The sequence below is a fragment of the Macaca thibetana genome, chromosome 8, assembly GCF_024542745.1.
Source record: "Macaca thibetana thibetana isolate TM-01 chromosome 8, ASM2454274v1, whole genome shotgun sequence".
Lineage (NCBI taxonomy): Eukaryota > Metazoa > Chordata > Mammalia > Primates > Cercopithecidae > Macaca > Macaca thibetana.
The window spans coordinates 1,189,179-1,217,092 of NC_065585.1; the positions used below are offsets into that span (position 1 = coordinate 1,189,179).

Consider the following 27,914-nt stretch of genomic DNA (forward strand, 5'->3'; position numbering starts at 1 on the left):
GCAACCTCCACTTCTCCTGTCTCAGCCTCCTGAGTAGCTGGGACTACGGGCGTGAGCCACCACCCCTGGCTAATTTTTGTATTTTTAGTAGGTATGGGTTTTTGCCGTGTTTGCCAATCTGGTCTCAAACTCCTGGGCTCAAGTAATCTGCCTGCGTCAGCCTCCCACAGTGCTGGGATTACAGGCGTGAGCCACTGCACGAGGTTTCAGACACAATTTTTAAACAATTTCTAAGTTGCTGGCTGGGTATTGCAGTCCTTTCTCTAAGGGTCATCCCCCCAGCAGTGCCCAAGTGGGCCGACTCCTCCCGCCTGCCCAGCACCCAGTGTTGGAGCTTCAGACAAGCCACGTGGCCTCGCTGTCTGATGGGGACTTGTGTAATGAGTCTCCTGGCAGAGCCAGTGGGAGGGTGAGCAGAACTGCGGCCGAATCAGGTTAGCGCAGCGTCTGCCATCTGGGACCTCTGCATCCCGGACCCCGAGCCTGGTCCTGGAGCCATCCTGGAGCCGGGGCGTTCCCTGCATCAGCTCTGACTGATCATCAGTTGTCTTATTCCAGAGTGTTTTGTGCTGATGAAGAGTTTTTTCTGCTGTTTTTTCCTAACTTGTTATTGCTGGCCTAAAGAAATCGCTCGGTCTTTTAACTGCGTTTGAAGCCAGCCTCTCAATGAACTCTCTCTGAGCTCCAGTAAATGGTGAGTTGAGTTGTTTCAGGTGCCAAGAGGAGCAGTGCTGACTTGGGTAAATGCTGTCCCATGTCCTGGCACTGGACCAAGAGCTGCGCCTGCACCGTTGGCATTCACCCTCACATGCCCTCCCCTCAGCAGCCTCGCCTGGCTCTGGGAGGGTGCCCCGCTGTGCTACGAGGGGCATTTATTCTCATGTTAACAATGCAGAGAGCATCATCCCTTGTTATAAACGCTGGTTTTTATCAAATGAGCTGTCAGAATTTTTGAGATCAATATACAGGTTTTCTCCTTTAATCTACTAGTGAAGTCAACGATATTAGCAGAGTTCTGGGAAAGTGCAGCCCATCCTTGAACTCCAGGAATTCATTTCTTCTCTTGCTCCACGTCTCCTGTGGTAACACCCTCGTATCCAGTGCTGGGTGAGGCAGCCGCCCCAGGGGCACACAGGCGTCTCAGTGTTGGGGGGCTGAGAGGGAGGGAAGGGGAGCCACCAAGGATCAGGCGAGAAGCCTCTCAGCAGAGGCCTGGCAAGGTCCACCCTGCTGCAGCGGAGCAGGTGCCCGCGTGAGGATGGCCTCGGGAGGGCAGCGGCAGGGCTGTGGTGGGACCTGCTTGTGCTTGGAGAGCGCTGGCTGCTGTGTGCCCAGTGCGTGGAGGTGAGGACAACAGGGGAGGCTACCACTTTCTTTGAGATGAAAAGGTGGTGGCCAGGCCAGGGTGTGGTGGCGACAGTGGGCACAGGACAGGTTTGAGAGACATTTGGGTAGGACAGGCCCCCTAATGGATGGGTCATGTGGGTGGGACCCAGGACCTTCCCCCCAAATTGGTCTCCAGCAGACCCGTGGTATTGAGATACTCCTGTACTGGGCTGCAGGGGAGGGAGGAGAAGGATGTGGCTTGGAGAGGTAACCTCTGTGCCTCCTGGGTCCCTCGCTGGGACTCCCAGGAGCCCTGGTGGGCATCCAGTCCCGCAGTGGTGGCCCTGGACCCCAGAAATCCTGCAGGCTGACTGAGCTGGCACTGAGCCCCACCCTGCACGGGGTGGCCTCCAGACGTGGAGGGCTCTCCTCCCACCTCAGCCCCACAGCATGTGCAGGGGCAGGAGCCTGGGGCAGGTGAGGTGGCTCCTGCAGGTCTGCCTCAGGCTCAGGCGGGGAGCAGAGCACGGGTCTGTGCGTCCGGAGGGCTCGGTGTGTGCGGGATGTATCTATGGCAGGATTTCACTGGGCCTGGTCTCCCTGCGGCTATTGTAGGGGACCCCAGAGGGAAGTGTCTGCCTGTCGCAGGTCACCTCTGCATGGGATCACCAGGTCACAGCCCACTGGCCTGCTCCACCACCACCAGAGAGCCCCAGCAGGGCAGGATGCCATGGGGCTAGGGACTGGGTGGGTGGGTGGGTGTGAAGATGGGGCGGGGAGCAAAGCAGAGGGCGGGCAGGGTGGTGGTGGGCAGGGCCTCAGGAGAGGGCCCATCCCATGCGCAGGTATGGTGTGGGAGACAGGGTTGGAGCCCCTTCTTTGGCCTGGGCCTGTGGCCAGGGCAGCCAGGGTCTCAGGTGACTGGTGAAGAGGGGGTTGCTCTGTGCCCAGACAGAGGGGTTGGGAAGAAGGGAGGGCTTATCTGTGGTGTCTGGGCTCAACTTTGCTTCTGGGGTCCCCAGTGGTGTGGGGATTTTGCAGAGAGCTTCAAGAGAATTTGGCTTTGCCCAGGGTGTGAGACTTGGCCAGGAGGCCTGATGGCACCCCAGCTGGGCATGGGGGCATGGGGACCGTGCTGGGTTTGACCAGCAGAGCAGAAGGTAGAGGTAGGGGTTTTCCGGCGGCACTGGTGCTGGTGAGTCTGACTCCAGCCTGGAGGCCCCTCCAGTTCACTGGCCTGGACACACAGACCTACGTGCTTTTTCGGCAAGACTCCTTTGTGATCCATGAATTGGTGGCGGGGCCAGAGCCATGAGGTCTCCTGGGCAGTGGCCGGGGCTTTGCTTCCCACGCTCCAGAGCTGTGTCATCAGGGCGCCCAGCTTCCTCTATCCTGGCTCCCTTTCCTCCCTGCTGCCTAAATCTCTTGCTCTCAGGCCCTTCGCTGCCAGCCTGGGACCTGCCTGTCCTGTTGAAATCCCTGGCTGTAGCCCTGTCTCCAGGCGCCCCCCTCCTGGCTACAGCCACCTCCACATTCATGGGGGTTGCCTGGACTTGTTCTCTCTACATCAAGGCCTTGGTGCATGTGGCCCCTCTTCCTGTGCTGGCTGCCTGCGGCCTGTCCCCACATAGCTGTCCCTCCCTCTGGGAAGCCTGTGCCGGGAAGGAACCACAGAACTGACTAACGTGCTGCTGGCTGAGCCTTTCCCAGGGTCATCGTGGCTGCCCCCACTTCTGAGGCTGCACCACGTAGCCACCGTTCCAGCCTGCCTGGGCTGGGCAGTCTCAGGCCCCTTCCCAGAACCTAGCAGCTGCTGCAGCTTGTCTATAAGCCTCTGGCTGCAGGTGACCACAGGTGACTATGGTGGCCACTCATAGGTGGGCAGCTTGACTTCAGGGGGCAAGTTAAAGGCAGAGTCGGTGTGTGAAAACCTGTGTGTTCCTTCTCTGAACAGCTGTGTGCCCTCACCTTCTCATTAGCTTAAAACCATGATCCTATTTTTTTGTTTGTTTTTGAGTCGATCTTGCTGTCTCCCAGACAGGAACGCAGTGGTGCAATCATGGCTCACTGCAGCCTTGGGTGGGCTGGTTCAAGCTATCCTTCTGTCTGAGCGTCCCAAAGAGCTGGGACCACAGGCACAGGCCACCATGTCAGGCTAGTTTTTTAGTTTTTTGCAGAGACAGTGTCTTGCTATGTTGCCCAGACTGGTCCTGAATTCCTGGGACCAAGTAATCCTCCTGTCTCAGCCTCTGAAAGTGCTGGGCCACCACACCTGGCCAATCTTACACCATTCAATTGTATGCATTTTAATCTTTAAAAAAAAAAAAGTCTTCCGGGCTGGGCATAGTGGCTCATGCCTGTAATCCTAGCACTTTGGGAGCTCAAGATAGGTGGATCACCTGAGGTCGGGAGTTCGAGATCAGCCTGACCAACATGGCGAAACCCTGTCTCAACTGAAAATACAAAAATTAGCCCGGCGTGGTGGCGCACATCTGTAGTCCCAGCTACAGAGGCTAAGATAGGAGAATCACTTGAACCCAGGAGGCGGAGGTTGCAGCGAGCCAAGATCACGCCATTGCACTCCAGCCTGGGTGACAGAGCAAGACTCCGCCTCAATTTAAAAAAAAAAAAAAAAAGCCGGGCGCAGTGGCTCACGCCTGTAATCCCAGCACTTTGGGAGGCCGAGACGGGCGGATCACGAGGTCAGGAGATCGAGACCATCCTGGCAAACATGGTGAAACCCCGTCTCTACTAAAAATACAAAAAAATTAGTCGGGCGTGGTGGCGGGCACGTGTAGTCCCAGCTTCTCAGGAGGCTGAGGCAGGAGAATGGCATGAACCCGGGAGGCGATGGAGCTTGCAGTGAGCGGAGATCGCGCCACTGTACTCCAGCCTGGGCGACAGAGCAAGACTCCGTCTCAAAAAAAAAAAAAAAAAAAAAAAAAAATCTCCCTAGGCTGAGGAAAATTTTTATGCATTAAATTGAAAAAATTGATCTGGACCGGGCAGTGTGGCTCACACTTGTAATCCCAGCACTGGGAGGTGGGAAGATTGCTTGAGCCCAGGAGTTTGAGACCAGCCTGGGCAACAGAGAGACAAACTGTATAAAAAATCAAAAGATGAACTGGGAGTGGTGGTGCACGCCTGTAGTCCCAACTACTCAGAAAGCCGAGGTGGGAGCATTGCTTGAGCCCAGGAGGTCCAGGCTGCTGTGAGCCGTGATTGAGCCACTGCACTCCAGCCTGGGTGACAGAGTGAGACCTTGTCTCAAACAAAACAAAACAAAACAAAACAGCATTTTTTTTTAACGTATGAACTTTTTAGGTCTGTTTATAAATATCTGTCACTTTCAGCTGAGGTTTAATAAGGAAGTACGATTCAGTTGCAGGCCAAATTTAGGTTCATCCAGATATAGCTTAGTAAAACCTAACTGGGAATTTAGCAGTGGCGCGATCTTGGCTCATGGCAACCTCAGCCTCCTGGGTTCGACCACTTCTTGTGCCTCAGCCTCCCTAGTAGCTGGGACTACAGGCGTGCGACACCATGCCTGGCTGCTTTTTTGTGTGTATTTTTAGTAGAGATGGGGTTTTGCTATGTTGGCCAGACTGGTCTCAAACTCCTGACCTTAAGCAATCCACCTGCCTCGGTCACCCAAAGTGCTGGGATTCCAGGTATGAGCCCCCGTGCCCGGCCTGGAATTCTGTGTTAATTCTTCACTTCACCATTTCCCCTAAGTTTGGAACTGGTGTTTCCTGAGACTCCCCACGCCCCAACTGGCTGAGTCCCAGGGAGGGCAGGGATGGGTGGGGGGACGAGAGACCCCAGAACTGCTGGGTCTGCAGTGCGGCTGGGGCTTCTGGCCCTTTGCCTGTTAGCTTGTACCCCTGGGAGCTGCCAGCCTCGCTCCCGGGTCATGGTCACATCCTCCACGCCAGCCCCAACCTGGCGCACAGTGGGTCTGTTTGCAGGATGGGAGGGACTTGTGGGTGAAGGCAGAGGAAAGGCCTGGCTGGAGACAGGCAGGCTGGTCACTTCTATCTTGTGGAGGCCATCCTACCCGACACTACCAGCATGGACTAGGGTGGAGCACAGTCCTGGGGCCAGTGTTGAAGGGGTGCCCTGGTGTGGGCAGGGCCCAGGCATTCCTCCGTGCCTCCCTGCAGCGCAGTGAGGCAGAGCTGACCTCACCCTGCCAGTGCAACCTGCTCCCCTAGGCCTGGGTAGTGACACACAGCTACTCCTGCTGGCTGAGGAGGCTGACCCGATTAACCATAGGGGTGGCTGGATCTGAGCAGCTGTGGAGGGTCCCTGGTGGTCGTGGCAGGGTGGGTGTGGGATGGAGCCACAGTGTCATCCTCACAGGAGTGGAGATGCTGGTGAGTGGGCAGACTTGGGGGGTGGGGGGCGCAGCCAGGAGGACCTATGGGGCATCCTGAGGCTGGCTGGGAGAGGCAGAGGCCAGGGTGCAGGTCGGACCTGTCATCTTGGGAGCCAGTGTAGGAGGTGCCTGACCCAGGGCTGCACAGAGGTGAGACGGCCCGGGGAAGGGGCACACTGCTGGGGCTGAGGAGGTGGGAGGTGGCCGCCCAGGGTCTGGGGGCTTGATCTCAGCAGCCTGCTAGCCCAGGCCCTGGAGTTGGGCCGGCTGAGGAGGTCACTGGGAAATCTGGATGGGTGGGTATCTCCTGCAGGGCATGGGTGGCGGCTTCGAGGCCCTCCCACCTGTGTCCCACAGGCAGTTCTAAGCATGGCTCGTTGCAGTGGACGCGGGGGGCTGTGGGATGGGCCGGGGCCGTCCGAGCGCTCCTGGATCCGGCCTGGTGACCTGGCAGTCTGGCTGGGGTTAGCAGGGTCTTGTGCCCCAGAACTGCGGGCTGGGAGGGAGGGGTGCGCGGTGCGGCCGGCCGGGAGCATGCGCCCAGGGCGGCCCTGTCCGGCGCATTGATCAGCTGAAGCCCCGCCCCTGGCCGGCAGGCCCTGCCCCAGACCTCCGGGCTCCTCCCCCGGCTGCGGCGCTGGCCTGGGCAGTGCGGTGCGGGGCTGGACTCTGCTTGGCGGTGGCACAGCCGCCCTCAGCCCCGGCGCAGACATGGACCCCTCGCGAGCCATTCAGCACGAGATCAGCTCCCTCAAAGGTGCGGTCCCGGGGCCAGGCCCGAGCCGGGGGGCGCGGACCACACAGTGACCTCTGGCTGGTGCAGCCCACGCAGGGTGGCGGGCAGGGTCTGCCATCCCTGGGGCGACACTGTGGGTCGCTGAGCCGGAGCCGCAGGAGACCCCAGACCCTGTCCCTCCGGGCTCCACCTGATTCGGGGTCCTACTGGGCTGGCTCCCGCGGCTCCGCAGCCCTGCAGGAGCGTCGGGGGCGGGGTGGCTGCTGCAGCGGCGGCGGCGGCGGGGCGGGGACAGGGAACCGGTGGGAGCTCAGCCTTCACAGCAGGGTCAGCCTCTTCCACCCCGCCCGAGTTTGCCGCCCACAACCTGGCGTCCAAGGGGCAGGGCAGGGCTGTGGGGACCACTGTGAAGAGGCGCCGGGCCGGCTGGCCCTGAGCAAGTCCACACTGCAGCTCTTTGTCTCGGGGTGGGGTGGGGGGGCTGGGGGCTGCCCAGGAGCCCTGACTGGTTGCTCTGGAAACCTGAAGGGGCCTGGAGTGGGGGGAGAGGGGCCGCCCAGTCGCACACCCTGGCCCTCCCCGTGCTGAATCAGCTACCGCTTCGGTTCCCACAGGGTGGGGGCGGGGGGCAGTAGCTTCCGCCCGGGGGTCGGGGGGACGCCTGGACCCTGGCGCAGGGGGGTGTGTGCTTCGGGGGGTGTGTGCTGCAGGAGGTGTGTGCTGCAGGAGGTGTGTGCTGCAAGGCGGGGTGGGGGTGGCGCATGCCGCAGGGGGGGCGTGTGCGGAGCTGGCAGGGTGGGCCGGGAACATTCTGCTCCGGGCTCCTCCCTGCGGCTTCCCTTCCCGCCTGCAGGCCCCTAGCTAGTGGGAGGGAGGGGATTCCCACCGAGCCCCGCCCCCTCTCTCTGCTGGAGGAAGCTACTGCCCTCTCCTGCCCCGAGCTGGCTCGGGGGAGGCGGGCTGGTCGGGTGGCGGCTCAATGGGGGTCAGTCCCGGCTCCCCTGCAGGCCTGTGTAGGAGAGAACCTAGGTCCACGTGCTTTTAAGGAGCCTTGGGGTCATTTTGGGACAGTGTGGGTATCGTGCGTTAATTTGGTGGGGCTCTTGGAGATTTGGTGGGGATTAGGTTAGGGAATCATGCCAGGAAGATGCGGTGGGGCTGCCGGGAGTGCAGGAGGTCAGTGTGTGGGGGGCGCTGAGGGACTGGCCAAAAGGGTAGGGACTGCTTTGGGCACTGGGCTGGGCAGGCTTGGACCCAGCTGGTGGTGTTCCCAAAGCCACAGCCCTGGTGGGTGGAGGGTCCGCAGGTGCTGGTGGTCCGAGGGGCGTGGCCTCTGTGGTCCCTACATCCTCCTTGAGCCTCATCTTCTGAGGCTGGCCTTTTCCTGCCTGGGGCTGGCTTCAGAGGGAGGGAGGGCCATGCCGCAACGAGCTGGCCCTGCCGGAGGGCTGTGGGAACAGCGGCCGTGCCTTCAGAGTTTCCCCCGCCACCACATCTCTGTGCACGCAGGCGTGCGCGTGCGTGTGTGTGCGCGCGCGTGTGTCTGTGTTTGGAGCCTGCACCTGGCGCCATGGAGACGGCCCCATAAACCCGCCCCCACAAGCTGCTTGTTGGCCGCCTGCCGGTTGCTGGCCAGCGCCTCCCACCTCGGGATCCCCCCTCTCCCTCCCTCCCCCCCACTGCCCTATTTATAATCAGTTCCCGGGTTTGCTGTGCTTGGTGGGAAGGGGTGTGTCCGCTCAGGGCGAGCAGCGGTCCGGTGGGGGTTCATGGAGTACAGCGTGGGATGGTGGGAGTGTTGGGTGTGGTGCCCATGCCTGGACCCTCAGTGCCCGCGGCAGCAGGGGGTGGGGGCATGATGGGTGTGGCTGGGCCAGGCCTGCAGGGCCTCACAGGGCAGTTTCCTCTTCCCTTCCCTTGGGCCCTGGCCGTCTTCTGGCCTGGCATTCTTCCACCCTGCAGCCATCCATCTGGCCCACAGACGGGCACTTGGGCTGCCCAGGGTGGGCATCTGTGGGCCGTAGGGACTCGGTGACTTTCTCTGTGGCAGCATCTGGGAGTCTCTGGCCTCCAACAGCTGGGTTGGAGGCGGGGGTGAATAGAGGCCCCTCTGAGCCCCATAGCCGGTGCTCTGCTCACAGGGCTGTGGGCTTGGAGAGGCCACCCCTAATCTGGCCTGGAGTGGGAAGTGTTAACTTGGGTGGCCACCGCCTCCAAGCCTGGTGTGTGGAGGTGGGGGCTCTGTCCGTTTGCCTGCCTGATGGACAGCAGCAGCGGCTCCTGCAGCCCGCCCGTCCTTGTGCTGTGGCAGCTGCCCCCAGCCGCTCCCCTCAGACTTCCTCCCTCAAGACCCCAGCTTCTTCCCCAGGCCCTAGTCCTCTCCGCTCAAGCCTCACGTCCCTCCAGGCCTGGCAGCCCAGCACCCCCCTTCAGATCCTTGTGAAGCCGGGACACCAGACCCACATCCCTGCCGAGGACCCCTCCTGCCCTCAGCCCCCCTGCCTGCCCTGCCACCCTCTTCTTTAGACTGTTGGTCTGTATCCGCCCCCACTCGCCCCAGCACAGTCTTAGGGACCTTGAAGGATGTGTTTAGAAACTGATGTCATTTCTGACGTTGGAGCCGCGGGGCCTGGTGGGGGGAAAGGGGCAGCTGTGGGGATGGCCGCTGCCTCTTGAGGTGCCCCCTACTCTACAAGGGCCCCGTCGGCTGTGGGTGGGAGGGGCCGCCCGTGCTGCTGAGTCAGAGGGGGCCGGCCCGGCATCCTGGAGGAGGGCGGGCAGCCGGCAGTGCCGCCGGGATTGCACGGAGCCAGGCGCCGCGAGCCACACAGCCGGGAGCCCGCGCCCTCACGCTCAGCACCCCAGCCTGCCTGCCTGCCTGCCCTGCCGCTGCCCGCTGTCACACCCTGTAGCGCGAGAGCCTCTCTCGGTGCCCCGGGCCTTCTCGTGGTGCCCTGCCTGCTGCCTTCGCCCCTGCGCTGCCTGCCCGGCTCCAGCAGCCATGGTGGCTGGCATGCTCATGCCACGGGACCAGCTGCGGGCCATCTATGAGGTGCTCTTCCGCGAGGGTGTGATGGTGGCCAAGAAGGACCGGCGGCCCCGCAGCTGGCACCCCCATGTGCCCGGCGTCACCAACCTGCAGGTCATGCGTGCCATGGCGTCCCTGCGGGCACGGGGCCTGGTCCGTGAGACCTTTGCTTGGTGCCACTTTTACTGGTACCTCACCAATGAAGGCATTGCCCACCTCCGCCAGTACCTGCACCTGCCACCGGAGATCGTGCCCGCCTCTCTGCAGCGCGTGCGCCGCCCCGTCGCCATGGTGATGCCCGCACGCCGCACCCCCCACGTGCAGGCTGTGCAGGGTCCCCTGGGCTCCCCACCCAAGCGGGGGCCACTGCCGGTGGAGGAGCAGCGGGTCTACCGTCGGAAGGAGCTTGAGGAGGTGTCACCTGAGACCCCTGTGGTGCCTGCTACCACCCAGGGGACCCTGGCCAGGCCAGGCCCGGAGCCTGCCCCAGCCACAGGTCAGCTGCACCCTGACCCCAATCATGAGGGGTGGAAAGTGGGGGTCTGGTTTGTCGGGTCTTGGGCCTGGGCCTGGGCTGGAGTGGTTGCAGTGGTCGGCCGGCTTGTGGAGCGTTGCTCACACCAGCAGGTGGCCCCCCCGCCCGAGGGGGGGGTGTGCTTGCTGATGGACCCACATGGCCCCTCCTCCTCGGCTGGCTGGGGACCTTGGGGTGTGTAGGCCAAGGAGGAGCCTGTGGCTGATGCCAGTGCCTCCCCAGGCACACCCTGGGGCGCCCCCTCCCCTCTCTCCAACACTGCCTTTGCCTTCACCCCCTACGCCGCCTCTGCTGTCCCAGTGACCTGTCTGCCCCGAGGCTCCTTGGCACCGAGGTGGGGGTGTGCGAGGAGGTGCTGGCGCTGGTTGGGTGTGGCCCTCCTCCAGCACGTGGCCCGGCTGCCTCCCCTGCCACAGTGGTTGATGGGTCAGGCTTGGTGTTGCACAGAGTGCCCAGTGTGACCAGTAACTGAGTGCTTGGCCAGCTTGGGCTTGGTGGTGGCTGGGGATGGCTCTGGGTGGGATGGGGAGAAGCGCAGGGTCCAGGCAGGAGGCTCTTCCAGCACAGCAGAGGCCGCGGGGCTGGGGTGTGGTGTGTGCTGGCCCAGCCTGGGGCCTAGATAGGCCCTTCCTGGTATGAACCAGGTCCCACAGGACAGGACGGGTCCTGTCGTCCCAGAGGCTTCCAGAGACCCTTTGCTCTGCCCCTTCTCTGTGGCCTCCCTCTGTCCACAAGCACCTGTACCAGCAGGACCCAGGTGGGCAGGTGTGTCCCCTGCAGCCCAAGGCTCACACACGCAGTGGAGCACTCTGCCCTCCATGGTGGCTCAGGATGGCCCGATCCCCCAGCTTGAGGCCAGCCTGGCCCCACCTCCCTCTTTGGGCCTGGCACCTGGGGAGCAGCTTGCTGTCTCAGGCTGAAGAAGGGGGCCTAGAGTGGGGCTCTCAGGGTGGCCAGGAGTTTGCCAGGGGTGTCGGGGAGGGGGCCCAGGGGAGGCCCAAGTTTGGGGCACAGCTCCCTGTATGGGGGGCTGGGCGGAGCCCTGGTGCTGGCTGGCCTGGGGTGAGTTGGACTTGTTAGGGGCTTGCCTTGGGCCCATCTGGGAGGATCAGTGAGGCTGTGGGGTGGAGGCTGGGCTCCCCTCCTGGCTGTCTCTGAGGCCTCGGACAGGTTGTGCGGCCTCTCTAGCTCCTCGCTAAATGGACGACATGTCTCCGACAGGAGGCATGAGACAAAGACCCAGCCCATGTGGCCTTCCTGCTGGCCTCTCCCACCCGGCACCCCTGCCCACCCACTCCCTGGTCATTTGGCAGCCCAGCCTCCTCATGCTCAACTCCTGGGTGTGGTGACTGGGAGCCCCTCCCCTCTTTTTTCTCCTTCCTTGTCCGTGGCTGGGCTGGGCCTGCAGGGCAGGCAGCTGGCGGCAGGGCTAAGGAGGAGGGGTGCTGGGTGTGGCTGCAGCAGGCAGAGTGGAGGGCACCCCTCCCCGATGGAGGTGACTCAGTCCCCCTGAAGCCACAGCCGCCAGCGGCAGCTCAGAGTTTCCAACAGGAAGCGAGCCACAGCTCCGGATGAGTCAGGGCCAGCAGGCTCAGACCCCTCTCTCCACTGGACCTCATGGGCTGAGCTTGGGGATGGGAAGGAGGAGGCTCGGATGTGGAGTGTGGCAGAGGGCCAGGGCTGGGCCTCAGGCAGTGGCAGCGGTCATGATGGCCCTGCATACAGCCCGTGGCAGTTCTGATGATACCTGAGACCATGGACTTCTCGGGGTTTTTTTAAGTGATCAAGCAGTGAGCTACCCTGCCCTTCCCCACCGCACAGCCGCTCCGTGGGTCGGCAGAAGGGCAAGGTCAGAGCTCGTGGGCCAACTGTGCAGGTCCACGATGGCCCTGTTGGATGGGCTGCCCCTCTCCATCCAGCCCTGGCTAGGGAGCGCCAGCTATACCCCTGAGGTGAGGCCCCTGCCCTCCCTGTGCCCTGGTGGTCTGCTTATCCCTGGGTGTGGCCCCTCGGGGCCTGCTGGCAGCACATCTGTGTGGGAAGCCATCTGCCCACCTGCTTGCATAGCCATGCACAGGCCAGGGCCAGACCCAGACGGAGCCCCTGCCCCACGGGGCTCCAGATGTGTGGGGTGAACTGGGTGAGGAGAGAGTGATGGGGAGGTGGCTTCAGAAGCAATCAGGGAGGGCTCTGAGGAGGTGCCTGCCCTGCCAGGAGCAGCATGGAGAGAGGGACAGAGGGAGGCCGGAAGGCCGGAGGGACTCATGGGAAGGCCCTGGGCCTGTGGCAGAGAGTTTCAGTTGCTTGGTGTGGTGGGAAGCTGTAGGAGTGTGTTTTTATATGTGAGTTTCATGTACATTTCATTTTTATTTTATTTATTGTTTTGAGATGGAGTCCTACTCTGTTGCCCAGGCTGGCGCGCAGTAGCGCAATCTTGGCTCACTGCAACCTCTGCCTCCCGGGTTGAAGCGATTCTCATGTCTCAGCCTCCTGAGTAGCTGGGATTACAGGCGTGAGCCACCACGCCCGGCTAAGTTTTGTTTTATTTTTTTTAGTAGAGACGGGTTTTCGCCATGTTGGCCAGGCTAGTCTCGAACTCCTGACCTCAGGTGATCCGCCCGCCTCAGCCTCCCAAAGTGCTGAGATTACAGCTACCACCCAGTCCTAATTTACCTTGCAAATAGCGATGCTTTGCCTGGCTCAAAATTCTGAAGGAACCGAGGATTGTGTGGAGGAGATGCCAGCTGAGCGCTGTCCATGCACCAGCAACGGGCAGGGGCCAGGCAGCCACCACCATGGCGAGCACTGTCCACACACAGCACCTTGAGCTGCTTCTCACAGCAAAGGGCAGGGGCCGGGTAGCCGCCACCACTTCCGCTCTACACGGAGGACACGCCTGTGCCTCCAACCTCCCTCCTTGACCCTCTGTGGCCCTGCGTCAAGGAGGGCGCCTGGAAGTGGCCTGGCTGCCTTGCCCTTCTTCACGGCCACAGGGTGCCCGGGTGGAGGTGGACTGTGGCCCGGCCAGCTCTCCACAGGGATCACTGGCTTTGCCGAGTCGCCTGTTTACAGGATTTCTGTAGATCGCCCGCAGGCTTCTAAGGGGAGTTATGGTGGGCTTTGATTTGCACTTCACTGGTCAGCGAGCATCTGGGTGGAGAGGTATGGAGAGGGGAGGCAGGTGTCACCATCACCCCTGGACACGATGCCTGGGGCTGTGCTGGTTGGGGAGGACTCAGGTGGAGGAAGAGACCACCTTTGGGGCTGAGGAACGTGAGTCTCAAGGAGTGGGATGGGGTGGGCAGTTTGGGGCTCTGCTCCCGCCTGGCTCATGAAATACCACTGGGCACATGGATGCCTGGAATGTGGGTAGGAGGGTGGGAGGGCAGGGCTGGGCTGGTGGGGCCTGCAGCGGGGAGGGGAGGCTATAGGGTGGGGTCTGCTGGGCGGGGCAGGAACAGCAGGGAATACCCATGGGCTGGGGCCAGAGGGCTCTCCGGGATCGCAGGCAGGCCAGTCCCCGCACCCCCAGGCAGGTCTGCCGGGCTGGTCTGACCCGTCAGTCTGCCGGGCTTCAGCTCCACTCACTGACTAAGGGGTGGCTGCGAGGAGGAGCTGCTGCTACCAGGGCATGAGTGGGCCCTCCCTCTGCCTCCCACCCCTTCCCTCCTTCCTGCCTCGCCTTCCTCCCTGCCGGCTCTCGGAGCAGCCTGGCCTGTGCGGCAGCCATGGACAGGTACAGCATGGAGGAGCTGATTCAGCTGGGCCAAGGTAGGGCAGGCAGAGCTGGGGGCTGTGGGAGGCAGAGGATGGGGAGCCAGGGACCAAGGCCTCCGGCTATGCAGGGCCACAAGGGGGCCGGGGCCGCCCCTGGCAGACCTGTCTCCCTGTTGCCCACAGTTCTGTGCCGCCAGACGCCAGAATCTGGGATGCAGGGATAGGCACGGCCCCCGCTTGGAGCTGCCCCAGGGGTGTGTGTGATGTGTGTCCCGGAAGCACAGGCCCGGCCGGGCCTCTGTGGAGTGGTAGAAGAACTGCCCGCTGCCAGCCTGGGGCACTCCTGCCTCCAGGAGCTGGTTCTCACCCAGGCTGTTGAGTCAGGCTCCTCTGGGGCTTCCCCAGCCTGTGACGGGGAGTGGGCTGAAACGTCCAGCCTGTCGGCCCCTGCCTACTGCTGGCCAGATGCCGGCCTGGGCTCAGCTGGGAGTTGGGCCGTCTCTGGCATGCCTTTGGGGCAGCGGGTATCCCTGACCCTCAGGGCTGTCGGGGCCCGCCCAACCCCTGGCCACCCAGAGCGGGCCACTGCAGGCATTTCCCTCCGCCACACGTTTTTGAGGTGTGGGGCTGGAGAGCAGGAGGCTGGGGTGGGCCCGGCCCTCTTGTCCCTGGGCTTCCCAGCATGGACTGGGGTGTCCTGCCTAGTGGCCCGGGGCCAGGCTGGTTCACTGTGCCTTGCTGTGGGCTGAAGTGACTACGGTGGAGGCCACCTGGGCTCAGATGGCAGCGTGCAGGACGGCGGGCGGCGCCTCAGGCTCCTGGTCTGTATGACGCATTCCTGGTATAGGACTTCACGGGTTTTGCTGAGGGTTCCATGTGGTGCCAGGAGCGACGCTGTGGGATGGGGTAGACCATCAACGTGCATTCTGCTGGGCCTGAGGGGTGTGCCCAGCAGACGGGGGTTCCAGGGAGAGGAGCGGGACTGTGCATGCCCCACATCCTGTTTCCCCGGCTGCACTGGGATCTGATCTGCATAGGATATACTATGGGCCTGCCTGTGGCCAGGCCCCCTGACCCAGGCCTTCCACAGAGCAGGGCTTTGGGGCTCCTGGGTGGAGCCAGGCCAGTCTTCTGCTGTGGCCCAGGAGAGGCGTCTCCATCCCAGATTCCTGGGACCCCAGGAGAGGCTGTGCTGTGGGGCAGGCGCTGGCCTGGGTGGCCTGAGCCCTGATTTTGGGCTGCCTGGGTATCTGGCCCGTGCGTGACCTTGGGGCGGCTGTCCCGGCCACCGGTGGGACCAGGTGCTGCGTTGAGTGACCTGCGCAGGGCCCTCTGGGAGAATGGGCAGCCTCTTCTCTTGGCCCTTGTGGCCTTTCCAAGAGTACCCCCTGGGTGGGCAGGGCAGGTGGGTGGGGACTGCACCCCCTCCTGCAGGGACGTGAGCCTGCGCCCCCCTGCGCCTTGCTGTATTATATTAGAACCCCCTGTGGGAGCTGGGGGACCGAGGTGTCGGGTGGCATCTCCCAGCCAGACCCGACTGCAGCGGGGCCTGGGTGCCCTCGCGCTGCACGTCATGTTCTAAGTCTGGGTGGTGACGGTCCTCGCGCGCCCTCCTCAGATATTTATATCCCCTGGGTCCCTGCCCACCGCTCCCCTCCCCCACAACCTGCTGCTGACAGCGGCACGGCCGTGCCCTCCTCCCACCCGACGCTGCCGCTGGTGGCTTGTGCCTCCTCCGAGGGGCCTGTGACCTCCCACACCCCTGGCCCGCTCCGTCTGCCCTGTGGGCTCCTGCCACCGTCCCCGATGAAGATCGTGCCCGGTAGGTGGGCAGCCCTTGAAAGCCTTGTGAAATCCTGGCCCCTTGCTGGGGACAGGAGCCAGAGGGCTGGGGCTGAGGCTGGAGGCCAGGGGCTCTGTCCCTTGCCCTGCACGCAGCCTGCCTCATGCGCCCTCACCTAAACCCCCTCACCCCAATCTGCAGTCTCACTCTGGGGGCGTTGGGGCTGGTGAGGAGGGCGAAGGTGAGGGAGTGCGGTGGGATCAGCTGCAGGCTTGGGTTGGGGGCTCTGGCATCCCTCCATGCCGGCCGGCTCTCCCCAGGGGGCAGCCTTGGAGGCGGCGTGGGCTGCTCAGGCCCCTCTTCTGGTGGGGACAGCAGGGGGAGGCTGGGAGGGAGGGAGGGTGTGTGCCGAGGCCGCGGGCAGTGCTGGGGGGCTGCAGCTTGGCCATACGTGCGGCTGGCCCCTCCTCCCAGCGGGTGTGGCCACGGGGACGCAGGGGTTAAGGCCAGCTAACCTTGAGCGTCAGTAGCTCTGCGCAGGGACAGCTGAGCCGGCCGGGTGGGGAGCGAGGGTGGGGAGGTGCCGAGGGCTGGACCGGCGGAGGGAGGAGGAGAGAAGGCGGGCAGGAGCTGTCTCGGGGCTGCCGCCGCGTATGGGGCGGTCCTGCAGGCAGGGCAGGCTCCGTCCCGGCGCTCCCCCTCGCTCACCCCGCATGCCGGGAGGGGGCCTGTCTAGCCTGGAGCAGCCGGTTCCCAGTGCAGGAAGGGCAGCCCTGGAGGTTCTGTGTGGTGGCCATGGAGCCCTCAGGCAGCCTGTTTCCCTCCCTGGTGGTTGTGGGCCATGTTGTCACCCTGGCCGCTGTGTGGCACTGGCGCAGGGGACGTCGGTGGGCACAGGACGAGCAAGGTAAGCCCGGCTGGTGGCTGCCAGGGACTCGGGGCGGGGCAGAGGGGCCGCCTGCCTCCCGCCCCTTCATTCCCTGTGCCCTCCTCTTCCTGTTTCCAAGCTGCATGTCAGTGAAAGCAGTGTTGCCCCCCGCCCCACCCTGCAGTGTAGACCCTGACCCTGCTGCAGTCCCAGGGCGGGGCAGGCTCTGCGGCGGCCCTCAGCCTGCAGCCTGTACTGGGAAGGAGGGTGGAAGGGGAGGCTGGCAGGGCAGGAGCCTGTGGCAGCTGCCGTGGCAGGGACAAGTGGGGCAGGTGCCTGTCCGGCCATCACTGAGGTAGAGGTGGCTCCCTGCCCACAGAGCAGGGGGTGGAGCCGCACACAGGTGAGGCAGGTGCCCTCATGCCCTCAGGCCCCACAGGGGGTGGGGGCAGCCAGGCTGTGCCCTGCTCTTCCTGCTCAAAGTCACCAGCTCCTGGGCTGTGGTCCCAGGTAGCAGCTGTGCCCAGCACAGGATGGGGTGGGGCTGGAGTGAATGGAGCCTGGGGCGGGGCCCTGGGGATTGGGCAGCTTCAAGCATGGGCTTCTGGCCAGAAGGACTGCCTATCGGGGACCTGGCCGGCTGGACCTCTCCTACAGTGAGGGCGCTGCCTGGCTCAGCTCCTCTGCTGGATCCGCGAACTTGAGATGACTCAAGATGGGGCTTCTAGGCGTGGAGCTGGGGACGCTCGGAGCTGCCGGGGACTCAGCTGCCAGGATGGGACTTGGGCTGAGGGCTTCTTCCCCATCCATGTTTTTGGCCGGGAACCAGACACTGTCCCTCCCTCCCCATCTCGGCCCACGATTGTCCCCCTCGGCCACGGTCCTGGCTCACAGGATGCCTCTACTCCCCAGATGTGGTTCAGCCCCTCGGTTCTGCCCCTAGCGTTGTCTGCCCACCACCTGGCCCCATGCCCTGCCTTCCTCCCTGGGCCCCACAGTGCCATCCTGCTGGGAGGCCCCTCCCATGCCGCGGCAGTCCCGGGGCAGCCTCCCAGCCCGACCCGTGGGTTGGGGCGCGGCTTCCTGGCTGCGCTGGGCGGGGCTGTGCGCCAGGGCAGGTTCTTTGGGTCTGGGCCTCGCTCCCGCAGTGGGCGGATTGTGGGGGGAGGTGGAAGAGGTGGAGAGCCGAGCCGGCGCCCTCGCAGCGTGGGCTGGAAGCAGAGGCGCAGCCGCGGTCCAGCTCCCCGCACTGTCCGGGGGTCGAACCGGGGCTCGGGCCGCGACCGGCATGTCGGGGGCGGGGGGCGCCTTTGCCTCGCCGAGGGAGGTCTTGCTGGAGCGGCCGTGCTGGCTGGACGGGGGCTGCGAGCGGGCCCGCAGGGGCTACCTCTACCGGCAGCTGTGCTGCGTAGGTGGGTGCGGTGGCGTGGCCGGTGGCACCGAAGGGGCCACCGTCGCCCTCACCTAGTGGGGCTTGGTCTCTGCTGGGAACCGCCGCCCGGCCTGGGATGGGGGTGGTGCCCTGGCCAGGTGCAGCCTTGCCCCCTGAGCTCCGGAAACACCTGGGAAGGAAGGCGGGGTGATGTTCCCCTACCCCCATTTGTTTGTCTCTAGAGAAGGGGCTGGAGGGGGCGGGGCTGGCGTACTCCCAGCTGCTTCACGTCAGCCTGGGCTTTGGCCCGGGTTTCCAGGACACGGGGGAGGGAGGAGGTGCTGAAGGCGGGGCTCCGGGCCTTCTGTGGACTTGCTGCAGTCCTGGGCCAGTGGGATTCCCCTCCCAGTCTTGGGGTTTCCGTCCTAGGACTGTCTCCACTAGCTGCGGGACCTCAGCCATAGCATCCACACCTATAAAACGGGGGGCGATACTCTTCAGAGGGCCATGGCAGTGCCTGTCGTGAGGGACCCTGGGCTGGCGGCCGAGGGTCAGCTGCCCTGGACAGCACAGGTGCCAGGCAGGTGTGCAGAGGCACCTGAGCTGGGGGTGTTCTGGGTACGTCCCAGGTGGGAGAGCCAGCTGAGCTGCAGCTGTAGAGGGTGGGTTTGGCTTGGCTGGGTAGGGCAGTGGGGAGGGGGTGCGGTTGGTTTTAGGGTCAGAATAGGAGGAATGGGGCATCCATGGTAGGGATCAAAGGGGCAGGCTGGGCTGGGAGGGAGGGGAGGTGATGAGGAGGGAAGAGCTCAGAGCAAAGAGGTGCCCAGAGGCAGGAAGTGGGGAAGGGGAACTCGAGCCAGGCTTGGGAGGTGGAGGCCCCTGACTGAGCCCCCAGCACACCCAGCCCCAGCCCTGCCCTGCCCCAGCCCTTCTCCCCACCCTGCCCCTTCCCTTCCCTGAGCCCCTGCCCCATTCCTGTCCCTGGCCCGGCCCAGGGCGGCATCTTTGGAGGCCTGTTAGTGGCAGGGAGAAGGCTGGAACAGGGGCCTGACTAGGGTGGGGCCCACGTGAGTCCTGGACCTTGGCCCCAGCTCCCGGTTTCCAGCTGTCCTGGACTCCCTGTGCCCACCTCCCTGGCTGTTCCAGGATCTCACGCTGTGCCCCTCAGCAGAGTGGCAGCCGCGTTCCCGCAGGCAGGAGCCACCTGGTCACGGCCAGGACCCCAGAGCCCCATGCCCAGCAGGCGCGGTGCTTGGCCTCAGGAGAGCTGCTGGGCCCCGGGCTTCTGAAGAGGCAAACAGTGTTTCCAGAGGCTTTGCACCCGGGAACGGGTGGCAGAGGTGTGAGGTGCGGGGTGCCCTCGGGCACACGACCGGAGGCGCTGACCAGTACGGGGTCAGGTTTTGGTTTGGGGGCTTCTGTGACTCCTGAGGTCCTGGAGGCTGCTGGGCCAGACAGGCAGAGCAAGAGGGTCACCCCGAATCTCACGCCAGGCTCAGAGTCGACGCGTGGAGACCAAGGGGTGTCTTTGTGGGGCGGGGTGTAAGACGTGGCAGAGCCCTGGGGACTGACTGTGCCCCTTGGCGTGGGGTGGGGGCTTCCTCACCTCTGAGGGGTTCTGGCACCCCCTCACGGCCTCACGGGCAGTAGGAATGGGGTGGGGTGAGCTCTTCCCAGAACCGAGGGCTGAGTGCAGCTCCCAGCTGGACCGAGTCTGCCTGATGTACGGCTGGAACATTCTTGTGGTTGGGGCAGCGCATTCTTTCCTATGGTGGTCGGGTGGGCTGGCCAGGCCCAGAAGCTGGCCAGAGGCAGCTCCGCCCCAGACCCCAGGGAGCCAGAGACCTCAACCAGCGCAGGCCCTTTGCCCTTTGCCCTTTACAGCAGGAGGCTGCTTCCCTTGGGCCCCACCCAGCTGCAAACAGCACCCCCCACCCTGGGGTCGCCCAGGTCCTGCCTCAGGTGTGGCTTCCCATCCATGAGTCACAGGCCTGGGCCCCCTCCCCATCCCTGACTCACTGGCAGGGCCCCTCCTGGGGCTTCCCGATGCTCCATCCCCCCACGAGGCCCAGCCTCCGTGAGTCAGCCCTCAGCTACGAGCCTCCGGCCTAAGGTGTCCTCCTGGGCCAGGGTGGGCTCTGCAGGTGGGCGCTGCTCCAGGATGTGCCAGATGGGCAGCTTGGGAGGGGCTAGGCCTGCCGTGGGACCCCACTGGCCCCGGAGCAGTAGCCTGGCCTGGGGCAGGGCAGGCACCATGGGGTAGGGTGTGCTCCCCACTTCATGCAGGTCTGTGAGGAAGTGTGACTGGGGGGCTGCAAGAGCTGATGGGCAGCAGGCCCCCTCCCCTAGCCACGTGTCAGCGGCTTCCCGAGTCCTCCCCGGCAGGGTGGGTGGGCAGAGGCTGAAGTAGGGCCTGGCCTGGGCCTGGAGGGAGCTCCAAAGAGAGGCGTGGCCTCAGCCCCTCCCACTGGGGGAGCCCTTCAGTCTGTTGGGGGGTCCTTCTGGGTGGCCGTGGGGATGGCTTGTGTTCCTTTGTGGTCCTGGCAGCATCTGGTGTGCAGTGAAGTGCCAGCTCCCCCTGTGTCCCCAGGTCCCCCTAGGGGACTGCATTGGGCAGGATGGGTGAGGAAACCCCGGTTTCCTGTTTCTGGCGGGCCGAGGGCGTGTCTGTGGGGGAGGGGGCTCCTTGCTCCTTCCCGCCGGGACACTCCCCTCCCTGGCGGCCTGGGCGGGGTGGGGCCTCGGGGGCGGGCCTGCCTCGCCGGGGAGTACAGCAGGCAGGGAGTGGCCACATCGACTGGGGCTCTGAGCTGAGCCTGTGCTCCTGTGCCGAGTGAGCGTCTCGTGGGGCCGCCAGCCTTCAGCTGCCTGTGTGCCACGCGGGGCTGCCCGGAGCACTGTGCTGAGGCTGAGCATCTGGGCGACAAAGGTGTTGGGGCAGCATGTCTCAGCACCAGCTCCGCGTGCCGGAGCCCCAGGGCCTGGGCCGAAAGAGAACCAGCTCGGAGGACAACCTGTACCTGGCTGTGCTCAGGGCCTCTGAGGGCAAGAAAGGTAGCAGGGCTCCCCTTAGGCACCTCCGCCAGGCAGGGCGGGCCCCTGTGGGAGGAAGGCCCACATCCTGTGGCAGGAAGCCTTGGCACCGGGTGGGGGGCTGGTCTCGGAGCTGGGGGTCGGGGGACAGCCATCCCCAGCCAACACAGAGTGGGCCAACAGGAGCCCGCAAGGCCGATGGGGGCCTCTGAGCATCAGGTGTCAGGCCTGGACAGGCGAGGAACTCTGCACTCTGGGGAAGGTTTGCTGCTCTGTCAGCACCACAACAGCTTCCCTTCCAACACCCCAGCGGGCCCTGGCCCTGGCTCTGCCACACCCCTGCTTGGGTCTCAGTCTGTAGGGGGCGGCGGGTGTGCAGGACGGGACATGTGTGCCCTGGGCTCAGGGTGCGGTCCAGGACCCTCCCATTTCCTCGGGGCAAGAGTCGGGTGGGGTGGTGCACCTGGCGGCACCTGGGCCCCTGGCACCTGGGTCTCTGCTGTCCTGGCTGGGCTGTGGGTGAGGGCTCCTGGGTCTCTGTATGATCTGAGGGAGGCTTTGGGGCTCCCCAGGCGGGACCTGGCCAGCCAGGCTGCCGTGTCTGCATGGTGGTCACTGGAGGGCCCCCGGGGCTTCTCCCAGGCCCCAGGTAAACTGGTCTTGTCTCCCCCAGATGAGCGGGATCGTGTGCAGAAGAAAACCTTCACCAAGTGGGTCAACAAGCACCTCATCAAGGTTGGTGGTGCATGCTCGTGCGTGTCACAGGGGCCGAGGCTGCCGGAGCCACCGAGGGAGGGTGGCCCCCGCCGCCTACGGCTGTCCCCATGCTGCCTGTGCACTCACCTTTCATCTCTGAAACCTGTTATTTTCTGTCCTTTTTCTTCCCTACGCCTGCTGCTGTCTCTCTCTCCCTCCTCTTCCTTCTGGTTTTTCCTGGTCTCTCCTTGCAGCACTGGAGGGCAGAGGTAGGTGCCTCCGCGGGGCAGGGGTGTGTTCCGTGGGCTCCTGGGGGACGCAGCCCCCGCCTCCTTCCCTCTGGTACTGGCACCCACTCGGTGGATCAGCCTCCCAGGGACTGTTGGTGGCTCTGGGGGACTGGCCACCTCAGCTGCTGCTGTCCCCACAGGCCCAGAGGCACATCAGTGACTTGTATGAAGACCTCCGAGATGGCCACAACCTCATCTCCCTGCTGGAGGTCCTCTCGGGGGACAGCCTGGTACGTGTGCCCCTGCCCCTTCCGGGCCCTGCCTGCCCCCACCTGGAGACCTCTGCCTGCCTTCCCTCCTTGGGGCCTCTTCGGCCGCCCACTCTACTGAGAATCCAGCTTAGCCCTTCCTGCCGTCTCCCTGGGGGCAGCCTGGCCTCATCCCTGGCAGTGCCTCCCGCCCAGGCTGCTGGGCATAACAGCCGAGGGCCTGGCCTGGGAGTGGCCGCAACCCTCGGACCTCGGCTGCTCTGGGCCTTGCTGCCCTCCACATCGGGGCCCTGACACAGTAACCTCACGCTCTGCTCTGCTTTGGTTTCTCTGCTGCTTGGACTCTGAACCTTGACCTCTGCCCTTTACCCTTTGCCCTGCTCTGGCTGGGCAGCCGAGGGAGCGGGACGTAAGCAGGAGCTCACGCCTGGTGAGTGGCTGTGCCTGCTGGCCGCAGCGGCACGGGAGCTCCCCAAGACCATGGAGCCCAGCTTTCTGGGGGCTGGCGGCCCATCGGCCGACCCCTGCCTGGCTCTTGGGCGGGCAGGTGGTTGGGTGTCAAGCTGCCTGTCCACCGTGCTGCCCAGAGCTGGCCTGGGACCCACCAGCAGCTGCTGTGGCTGCCGCCGCCGGGCAGGAGGACCCCCCTTAGTGTCACTGCCCTCCACATGAGGCTTCCTGGCTGTTGTCTCCTCCCACCCCTTCCTTCCTTCCCTCAGTCTGTATCGCTGGACTTCCCGAGCCCTGGTGGGCCTGGCCCGGCCCCTGGGCCGGTGGCCTCCCTTTCCCTGTGGGGGAGGGTGAACCTGGGATGAGAGGGGCTGCTGCCCCCGGGGAAGACCCTTGGCTCGGTCGCTGCGGTGCTTAGGGGGTGTTGAGGGTGGGGCCTGGGAGCTGCAGCTGCACTGTGGGTGCTGACTGATCCCCCCCACAGCCCCGGGAGAAGGGGAGAATGCGTTTCCACAAGCTGCAGAACGTCCAGATTGCCCTGGACTACCTCCGGCACCGCCAGGTAAGGCTGCCCACCCGGCCCTGGGCCCAGCCAACCCCTCACCAAGCCAGCCCTGCCCTGTGGGCCGTGACCGAGAGCCCCTCGCTCACAGGTGAAGCTGGTGAACATCAGGAACGATGACATTGCCGACGGCAACCCCAAGCTGACCCTTGGCCTCATCTGGACAATCATTCTGCACTTCCAGGTAGAACGGCTGCCCCCAGGACCCCCACCCCCTGCAGGAGTTTGCGGAGTAGCCTGGGCTCCTTGGCTGGCGGGCTGATCCACTTTCTGGCTGGGTGTGGCCCGGGAGGTGGCTGGCACCATAGGTATGGTGGCGCCTGGGTGCCTTCCTGCCAGCCACAGCCCTGGACTGGATCTGTGGCCTGAGGGTACAGGCCTCTCTCTGAGGCCACCTATCCGTGCCCTCTGGCCCTGGCTGGGCAGGGCCTGGAGCCTCCCTATGGAGGAATGCGGGCCCCGGTGCCTGCCCTGGGCAAGCTTCTGCAGCATCACAGGCTGAGTCACCCGCTGCTTGTCCTGGCTGCACAGGAAACCACAAATCTGAGAGCTGAGCAGGCAGAGCCTGGTGCTGGCACGGCAGCTGAGTCACACAGGCTGGCAGAACGACAGGCAGCTAGGGGTGGGTGGGCAGAACCTGGCCTGAGCGTGCCACTGAGTGCAAAGCCAGGCTGCCAGAGGCCCTACCTGCCAGCCCGAAACCAGGGATGGAGCTTGAGCCCCAGCCTTTTCCAGGCCTGGGGGTTCTGGGCCAGGTTTAGGGGTATACTTATGGGCTCCTCTTATGCCCGCTGTCCTTCCACTCTGCTCCATCCCAGCCCCTGGAGGTGCAGGGTGCAGCCCAGCCTCCCCAGTTAGGGGAGTGGGCACCTGCTGTGTGGTGGCAGTGAGGGTTGGGGGTTCTGAGCTGTGTGGTGGTAGATGCCACCGGCTGGAGTGGCTGGACTTGTGGCCCCGAGGCATGGCCAGTCCCAGCAGCTTCCAAACAGGGAAAGGCCCCGGGGCCCAGTGCTGCCCTGGCTAGCTTGGTGGCCCCACACACTCCCCTGGGTGCCGAGCTGCCCCTGCCCCTGTGCATGTGGCTGTGGGCACAGGGCAGGCCTGACAGCTGTGGCTGAGCTGTGGCCTCCTATCCGCTGTGGGCAGATCTCAGACATCCAGGTGAGCGGGCAGTCGGAGGATATGACGGCCAAGGAGAAGCTGCTGCTGTGGTCACAGCGCATGGTGGAAGGGTACCAGGGCCTGCGATGTGACAACTTCACCTCCAGCTGGAGAGACGGCCGCCTCTTCAACGCCATCATCCACCGTCACAAGTACTTGGCCCCGGGGGCAGGGGGCTGGGGGCTGGGGGCACCCCCACAGTGCCTCCGCTAGGCAACTTCAGACACGTCGGGGCAGGGAGGAGGGCAGGAGGAACAGGGATGAGTGCCAGCTGGCCACCTCAGGGTGGTGGAGTTCAGGGCCCGGCCCTACCCTGGTGCCCTTCAGAAGCACCACCACTTCCTCGAGGCTGGAGGGCCTGCAGGCTGCTGGTCCTCACAGCCAGGAGCATGTGCCCACTGTGGACGCCTCCGGAGGGGCCTGGTGGGCAGGGTGGCTGCAGGCAGCCTCAGCTGCCTGGCACTCTCCGCTCTGCACAGTCCTCTGTGCTGTGCCCTGGGCTCCTGGGCATGGGGGTGGCAGGGCACTTTCAGCTCTGCCCGTGTGGCAACGCACCTTTCAGGGTGAGTGTGGGGCGGGGTCCACGGTTGCTGGGATGTGTGAGGAGCAAGCCTGTGCGCCCGCCTGTGTGGTGTGTCCACTGGTCTTGTCCCACCCACCTGACCGGCCACCTGCTTGTCCCAGGCCCATGCTCATCGACATGAACAAGGTGTACCGGCAGACCAACCTGGAGAACCTGGACCAGGCTTTCTCTGTGGCGGAGCGGGACCTGGGAGTGACACGGCTCCTGGACCCTGAGGGTACGTCTGCGTGGCCCTCCTCCCTGCCCCTTCCCCTGCTGCCTGCCCCAGAGCCCCCGCTGAGCTGCCCTTCCCTGCAGATGTGGACGTCCCTCAGCCCGACGAGAAGTCCATCATCACCTACGTCTCGTCGCTGTATGACGCCATGCCCCGTGTGCCAGACGTGCAGGATGGGGTGAGGGCCAACGTGAGTGGGGGGCCTGGAGGGCAGGGGGCTTGGGCCTGGATGCACCGATGGCCCCTGACAGCCATCTGTGCCTGCCTGTGCCTGCCCGCAGGAGCTGCAGCTGCGCTGGCAGGAGTACCGGGAGCTGGTGCTGCTGCTGCTGCAGTGGATACGACACCACACCGCTGCCTTTGAGGAACGCAGGTTCCCCTCCAGCTTCGAGGAGATTGAGGTGGGCCTGCCGTGTGGGGTGGGGTCCTGGGCCTGCCCTGAGGGCTGGGCATGGCTGCCGACACCCTCATCCCCCGGCAGATCCTGTGGTCTCAGTTCTTGAAGTTTAAGGAGATGGAGCTTCCAGCCAAGGAGGCCGACAAGAACCGGTCCAAGGGCATCTACCAATCCCTGGAGGTGAGTGGGACCACCGGAGGGGTGGGTGGTGTCCTGGACCACCAGTGGTGTCCTAGAGGCTCTTCCAGAGCCCGACCTGGCCCTGCCTTTGGGACCAGGGCTGTCCCGGGTCTGGTGGGCTGGGGTCTGAGGGCCCAGCGCCCCATCCCCTGCCCCCTGCATATAGGGCCTGAGCTTGGCCCCTGTCCACAGGGAGCGGTGCAAGCAGGCCAGCTCAAGGTGCCCCCTGGCTACCACCCGCTGGACGTGGAGAAAGAGTGGGGCAAGCTGCACGTGGCCATCCTGGAGCGGGAGAAGCAGCTCCGCAGCGAGTTTGAGAGGTGGGTGGGGCCCTGTGGTGGCAGGGGAACCACCCGAGGGTGAGTCACTGCCTGGGGAGGAAACCCCCGCCCGCCCTCCCCCAGCGGGGGAACCCGAGCTCCCACTGGCCTTAGGACAGTGGGCCACAGGCAGGGAGGCCAGAGCAGGAGGCGAGCTACAGTCTGTGCCCAGGGCTGTGCCGGACCCGGCCCACGCAGCCCCTTCCCTGTGCTTCTGCCGCAGGCTGGAGTGTCTTCAGCGCATCGTGACCAAGCTGCAGATGGAGGCGGGGCTGTGTGAGGAGCAGCTGAACCAGGCCGACACCCTGCTGCAGTCGGTGAGGGGTGTGGGGCTGGCAGCACGGGAGGGAGGCCAGAGGAGCCTGCCCCGCCCTGCAGCCGGAAAGCCAGGGGGGGCTGTCTGCCTGGGCTCCTGGGGCAGGGGCAGGGGCGGGGCATGCGGTGGGGAGTCCAGCCCTGAGCTCCTCCCTCTGCAGCCAACTCTCACAGTGCAGCCAACTCTCACAGTGCAGCCAACTCTCACAGCCTGCTTTGGGCAGAGTTGGTTTCTGGTCACCGGGCAGAACCCAGGGTGGCTGCCTTGCCCCCATCAGGCCCCCTCCCCTACAGCGGTTTACGTTAGGGGCGGGGTGAAGAGAGGGGTGAGGGGAGGGGTGAGGAGAGGGGTGAGGGGGAGGGGTGAGGGGAGGGCCTAACCCACGCTGCTTGCCCAGGAGGACAGGGCCACACAGCGTTACAGGAGGAGTTACGTGGGGTGGGTAATGGAGGATGAGGCCCAGGACCCCACGGACATGGTCATGGGGGTATCGGTTCTTGGACTGGGCAGAATTACTCTGGACTTGGTCCCAATCCCCCAGAAGGCCGGCAGGAAGATGTGTGAGGTGGGCAGGGAGGGAAGGGGAAGGATGGGGACGGGGGCAGGGCCCACTGAGGCTGAGGAAGCGGGTGAGGGTGGCCATCTTGGCCGGGACCCCAGTGAGGTTAGGGGGGGATCAGCTGTGCTCCGAGTCACGACAACGACCTTGCAGGATGTCCGGCTGCTGGCCGCAGGCAAAGTGCCGCAGCGGGCAGGGGAAGTGGAACGGGACCTGGACAAAGCGGATAGCATGATCCGGCTGCTGTTCAATGACGTGCAGACCCTCAAGGATGGACGGCACCCGCAGGGCGAGCAGATGTACCGCAGGTGGGCCCCGCCCTGCCCTCCCTGATGCCCAGGTCCACACAGCCCCAGGCCTGCCAACACCTACCTGAGTCCTCTGCTGCCCCAGGGTATACCGTCTGCACGAGCGCCTGGTAGCCATCCGCACCGAGTACAACCTCCGGCTGAAGGCAGGCGTGGCGGCCCCTGCAACCCAGGTGACCCAGGTGACTCTGCAGAGTGTGCAGAGGCGCCCTGAGCTGGAGGACTCCACTCTGCGCTACCTGCAGGACTTGCTGGCGTGGGTAGAGGAGAACCAGCACCGTGTGGATGGCGCTGAGTGGGGTGTGGACCTGCCCAGCGTGGAGGCGCAGCTGGGCAGCCACCGAGGCCTGCACCAGTCCATCGAAGAATTCCGGGCCAAGATTGAGCGGGCACGGAGTGATGAGGTGGGTGGCACTGAGCGATGGGCAGCGGAGGGGGTGGGCCGGGCCCAGCCACTGCAGGCCTCACCATCTCATCTGTTGCAGGGCCAGCTCTCCCCTGCCACCCGGGGTGCCTACCGTGACTGCCTGGGTCGGCTGGACCTGCAGTACGCCAAGCTGCTGGTGAGTAGGGGCAGGGCCAGCTGGGGGAGGTGGGTAGTCCGCGGCCTGCTGACACGCATCCTCCTGCCCACAGAATTCCTCCAAGGCCCGCCTTAGGTCCCTGGAGAGCTTACACAGCTTTGTGGCAGCCGCCACTAAGGAGCTAATGTGGCTAAATGAAAAGGAGGAGGAGGAGGTGGGCTTCGACTGGAGCGACCGCAACACCAACATGACCGCCAAGAAGGAGAGCTACTCGGTGAGGGGTGGCCCAGTGCCCCTGAACCCCACAGTCCCCTCCCCGCTGTGCCCTGGCTGTCCCCTGTAGTCAGAGACCAGTGGGGGCCCTGGATC

At 64.6% G+C, this 27,914-nt stretch overlaps 2 protein-coding genes across 26 annotated transcripts in view; one reads left to right on the plus strand and one right to left on the minus strand.

Moving 5' to 3' along the window:
- GPAA1 (glycosylphosphatidylinositol anchor attachment 1) overlaps window positions 1-27,914 on the minus strand; it is a 288,404-nt gene that overhangs the window by 133,348 nt on the left and 127,142 nt on the right. The window lies entirely within an intron of this gene.
- The window catches only part of PLEC (plectin), a 62,291-nt gene that overhangs the window by 17,646 nt on the left and 16,731 nt on the right, over window positions 1-27,914 (plus strand). For 3 of the 25 annotated variants that reach the window (XM_050800791.1, XM_050800811.1, XM_050800802.1), the window contains 15 exons: window positions 21,450-21,511; window positions 21,903-21,992; window positions 22,906-22,983; window positions 23,075-23,167; window positions 24,130-24,296; window positions 24,829-24,944; window positions 25,025-25,131; window positions 25,223-25,342; window positions 25,423-25,518; window positions 25,711-25,838; window positions 26,062-26,155; window positions 26,867-27,021; window positions 27,107-27,425; window positions 27,507-27,584; window positions 27,658-27,819. In XM_050800791.1, coding sequence (XP_050656748.1) covers window positions 21,450-21,511; window positions 21,903-21,992; window positions 22,906-22,983; window positions 23,075-23,167; window positions 24,130-24,296; window positions 24,829-24,944; window positions 25,025-25,131; window positions 25,223-25,342; window positions 25,423-25,518; window positions 25,711-25,838; window positions 26,062-26,155; window positions 26,867-27,021; window positions 27,107-27,425; window positions 27,507-27,584; window positions 27,658-27,819 — 1,865 coding nt within the window. Of the gene's footprint in view, window positions 1-6,335; window positions 6,462-9,388; window positions 9,965-13,716; window positions 13,775-15,272; window positions 15,543-16,140; window positions 16,411-17,644; window positions 17,784-20,523; window positions 20,798-21,449; window positions 21,533-21,726; window positions 21,742-21,902; window positions 21,993-22,016; window positions 22,402-22,905; window positions 22,984-23,074; window positions 23,168-24,129; window positions 24,297-24,828; window positions 24,945-25,024; window positions 25,132-25,222; window positions 25,343-25,422; window positions 25,519-25,710; window positions 25,839-26,061; window positions 26,156-26,866; window positions 27,022-27,106; window positions 27,426-27,506; window positions 27,585-27,657; window positions 27,820-27,914 lie in introns of those variants that run through there. The other 22 variants (XM_050800789.1, XM_050800800.1, XM_050800790.1 and 19 more) reach the window with 20 other exon arrangements.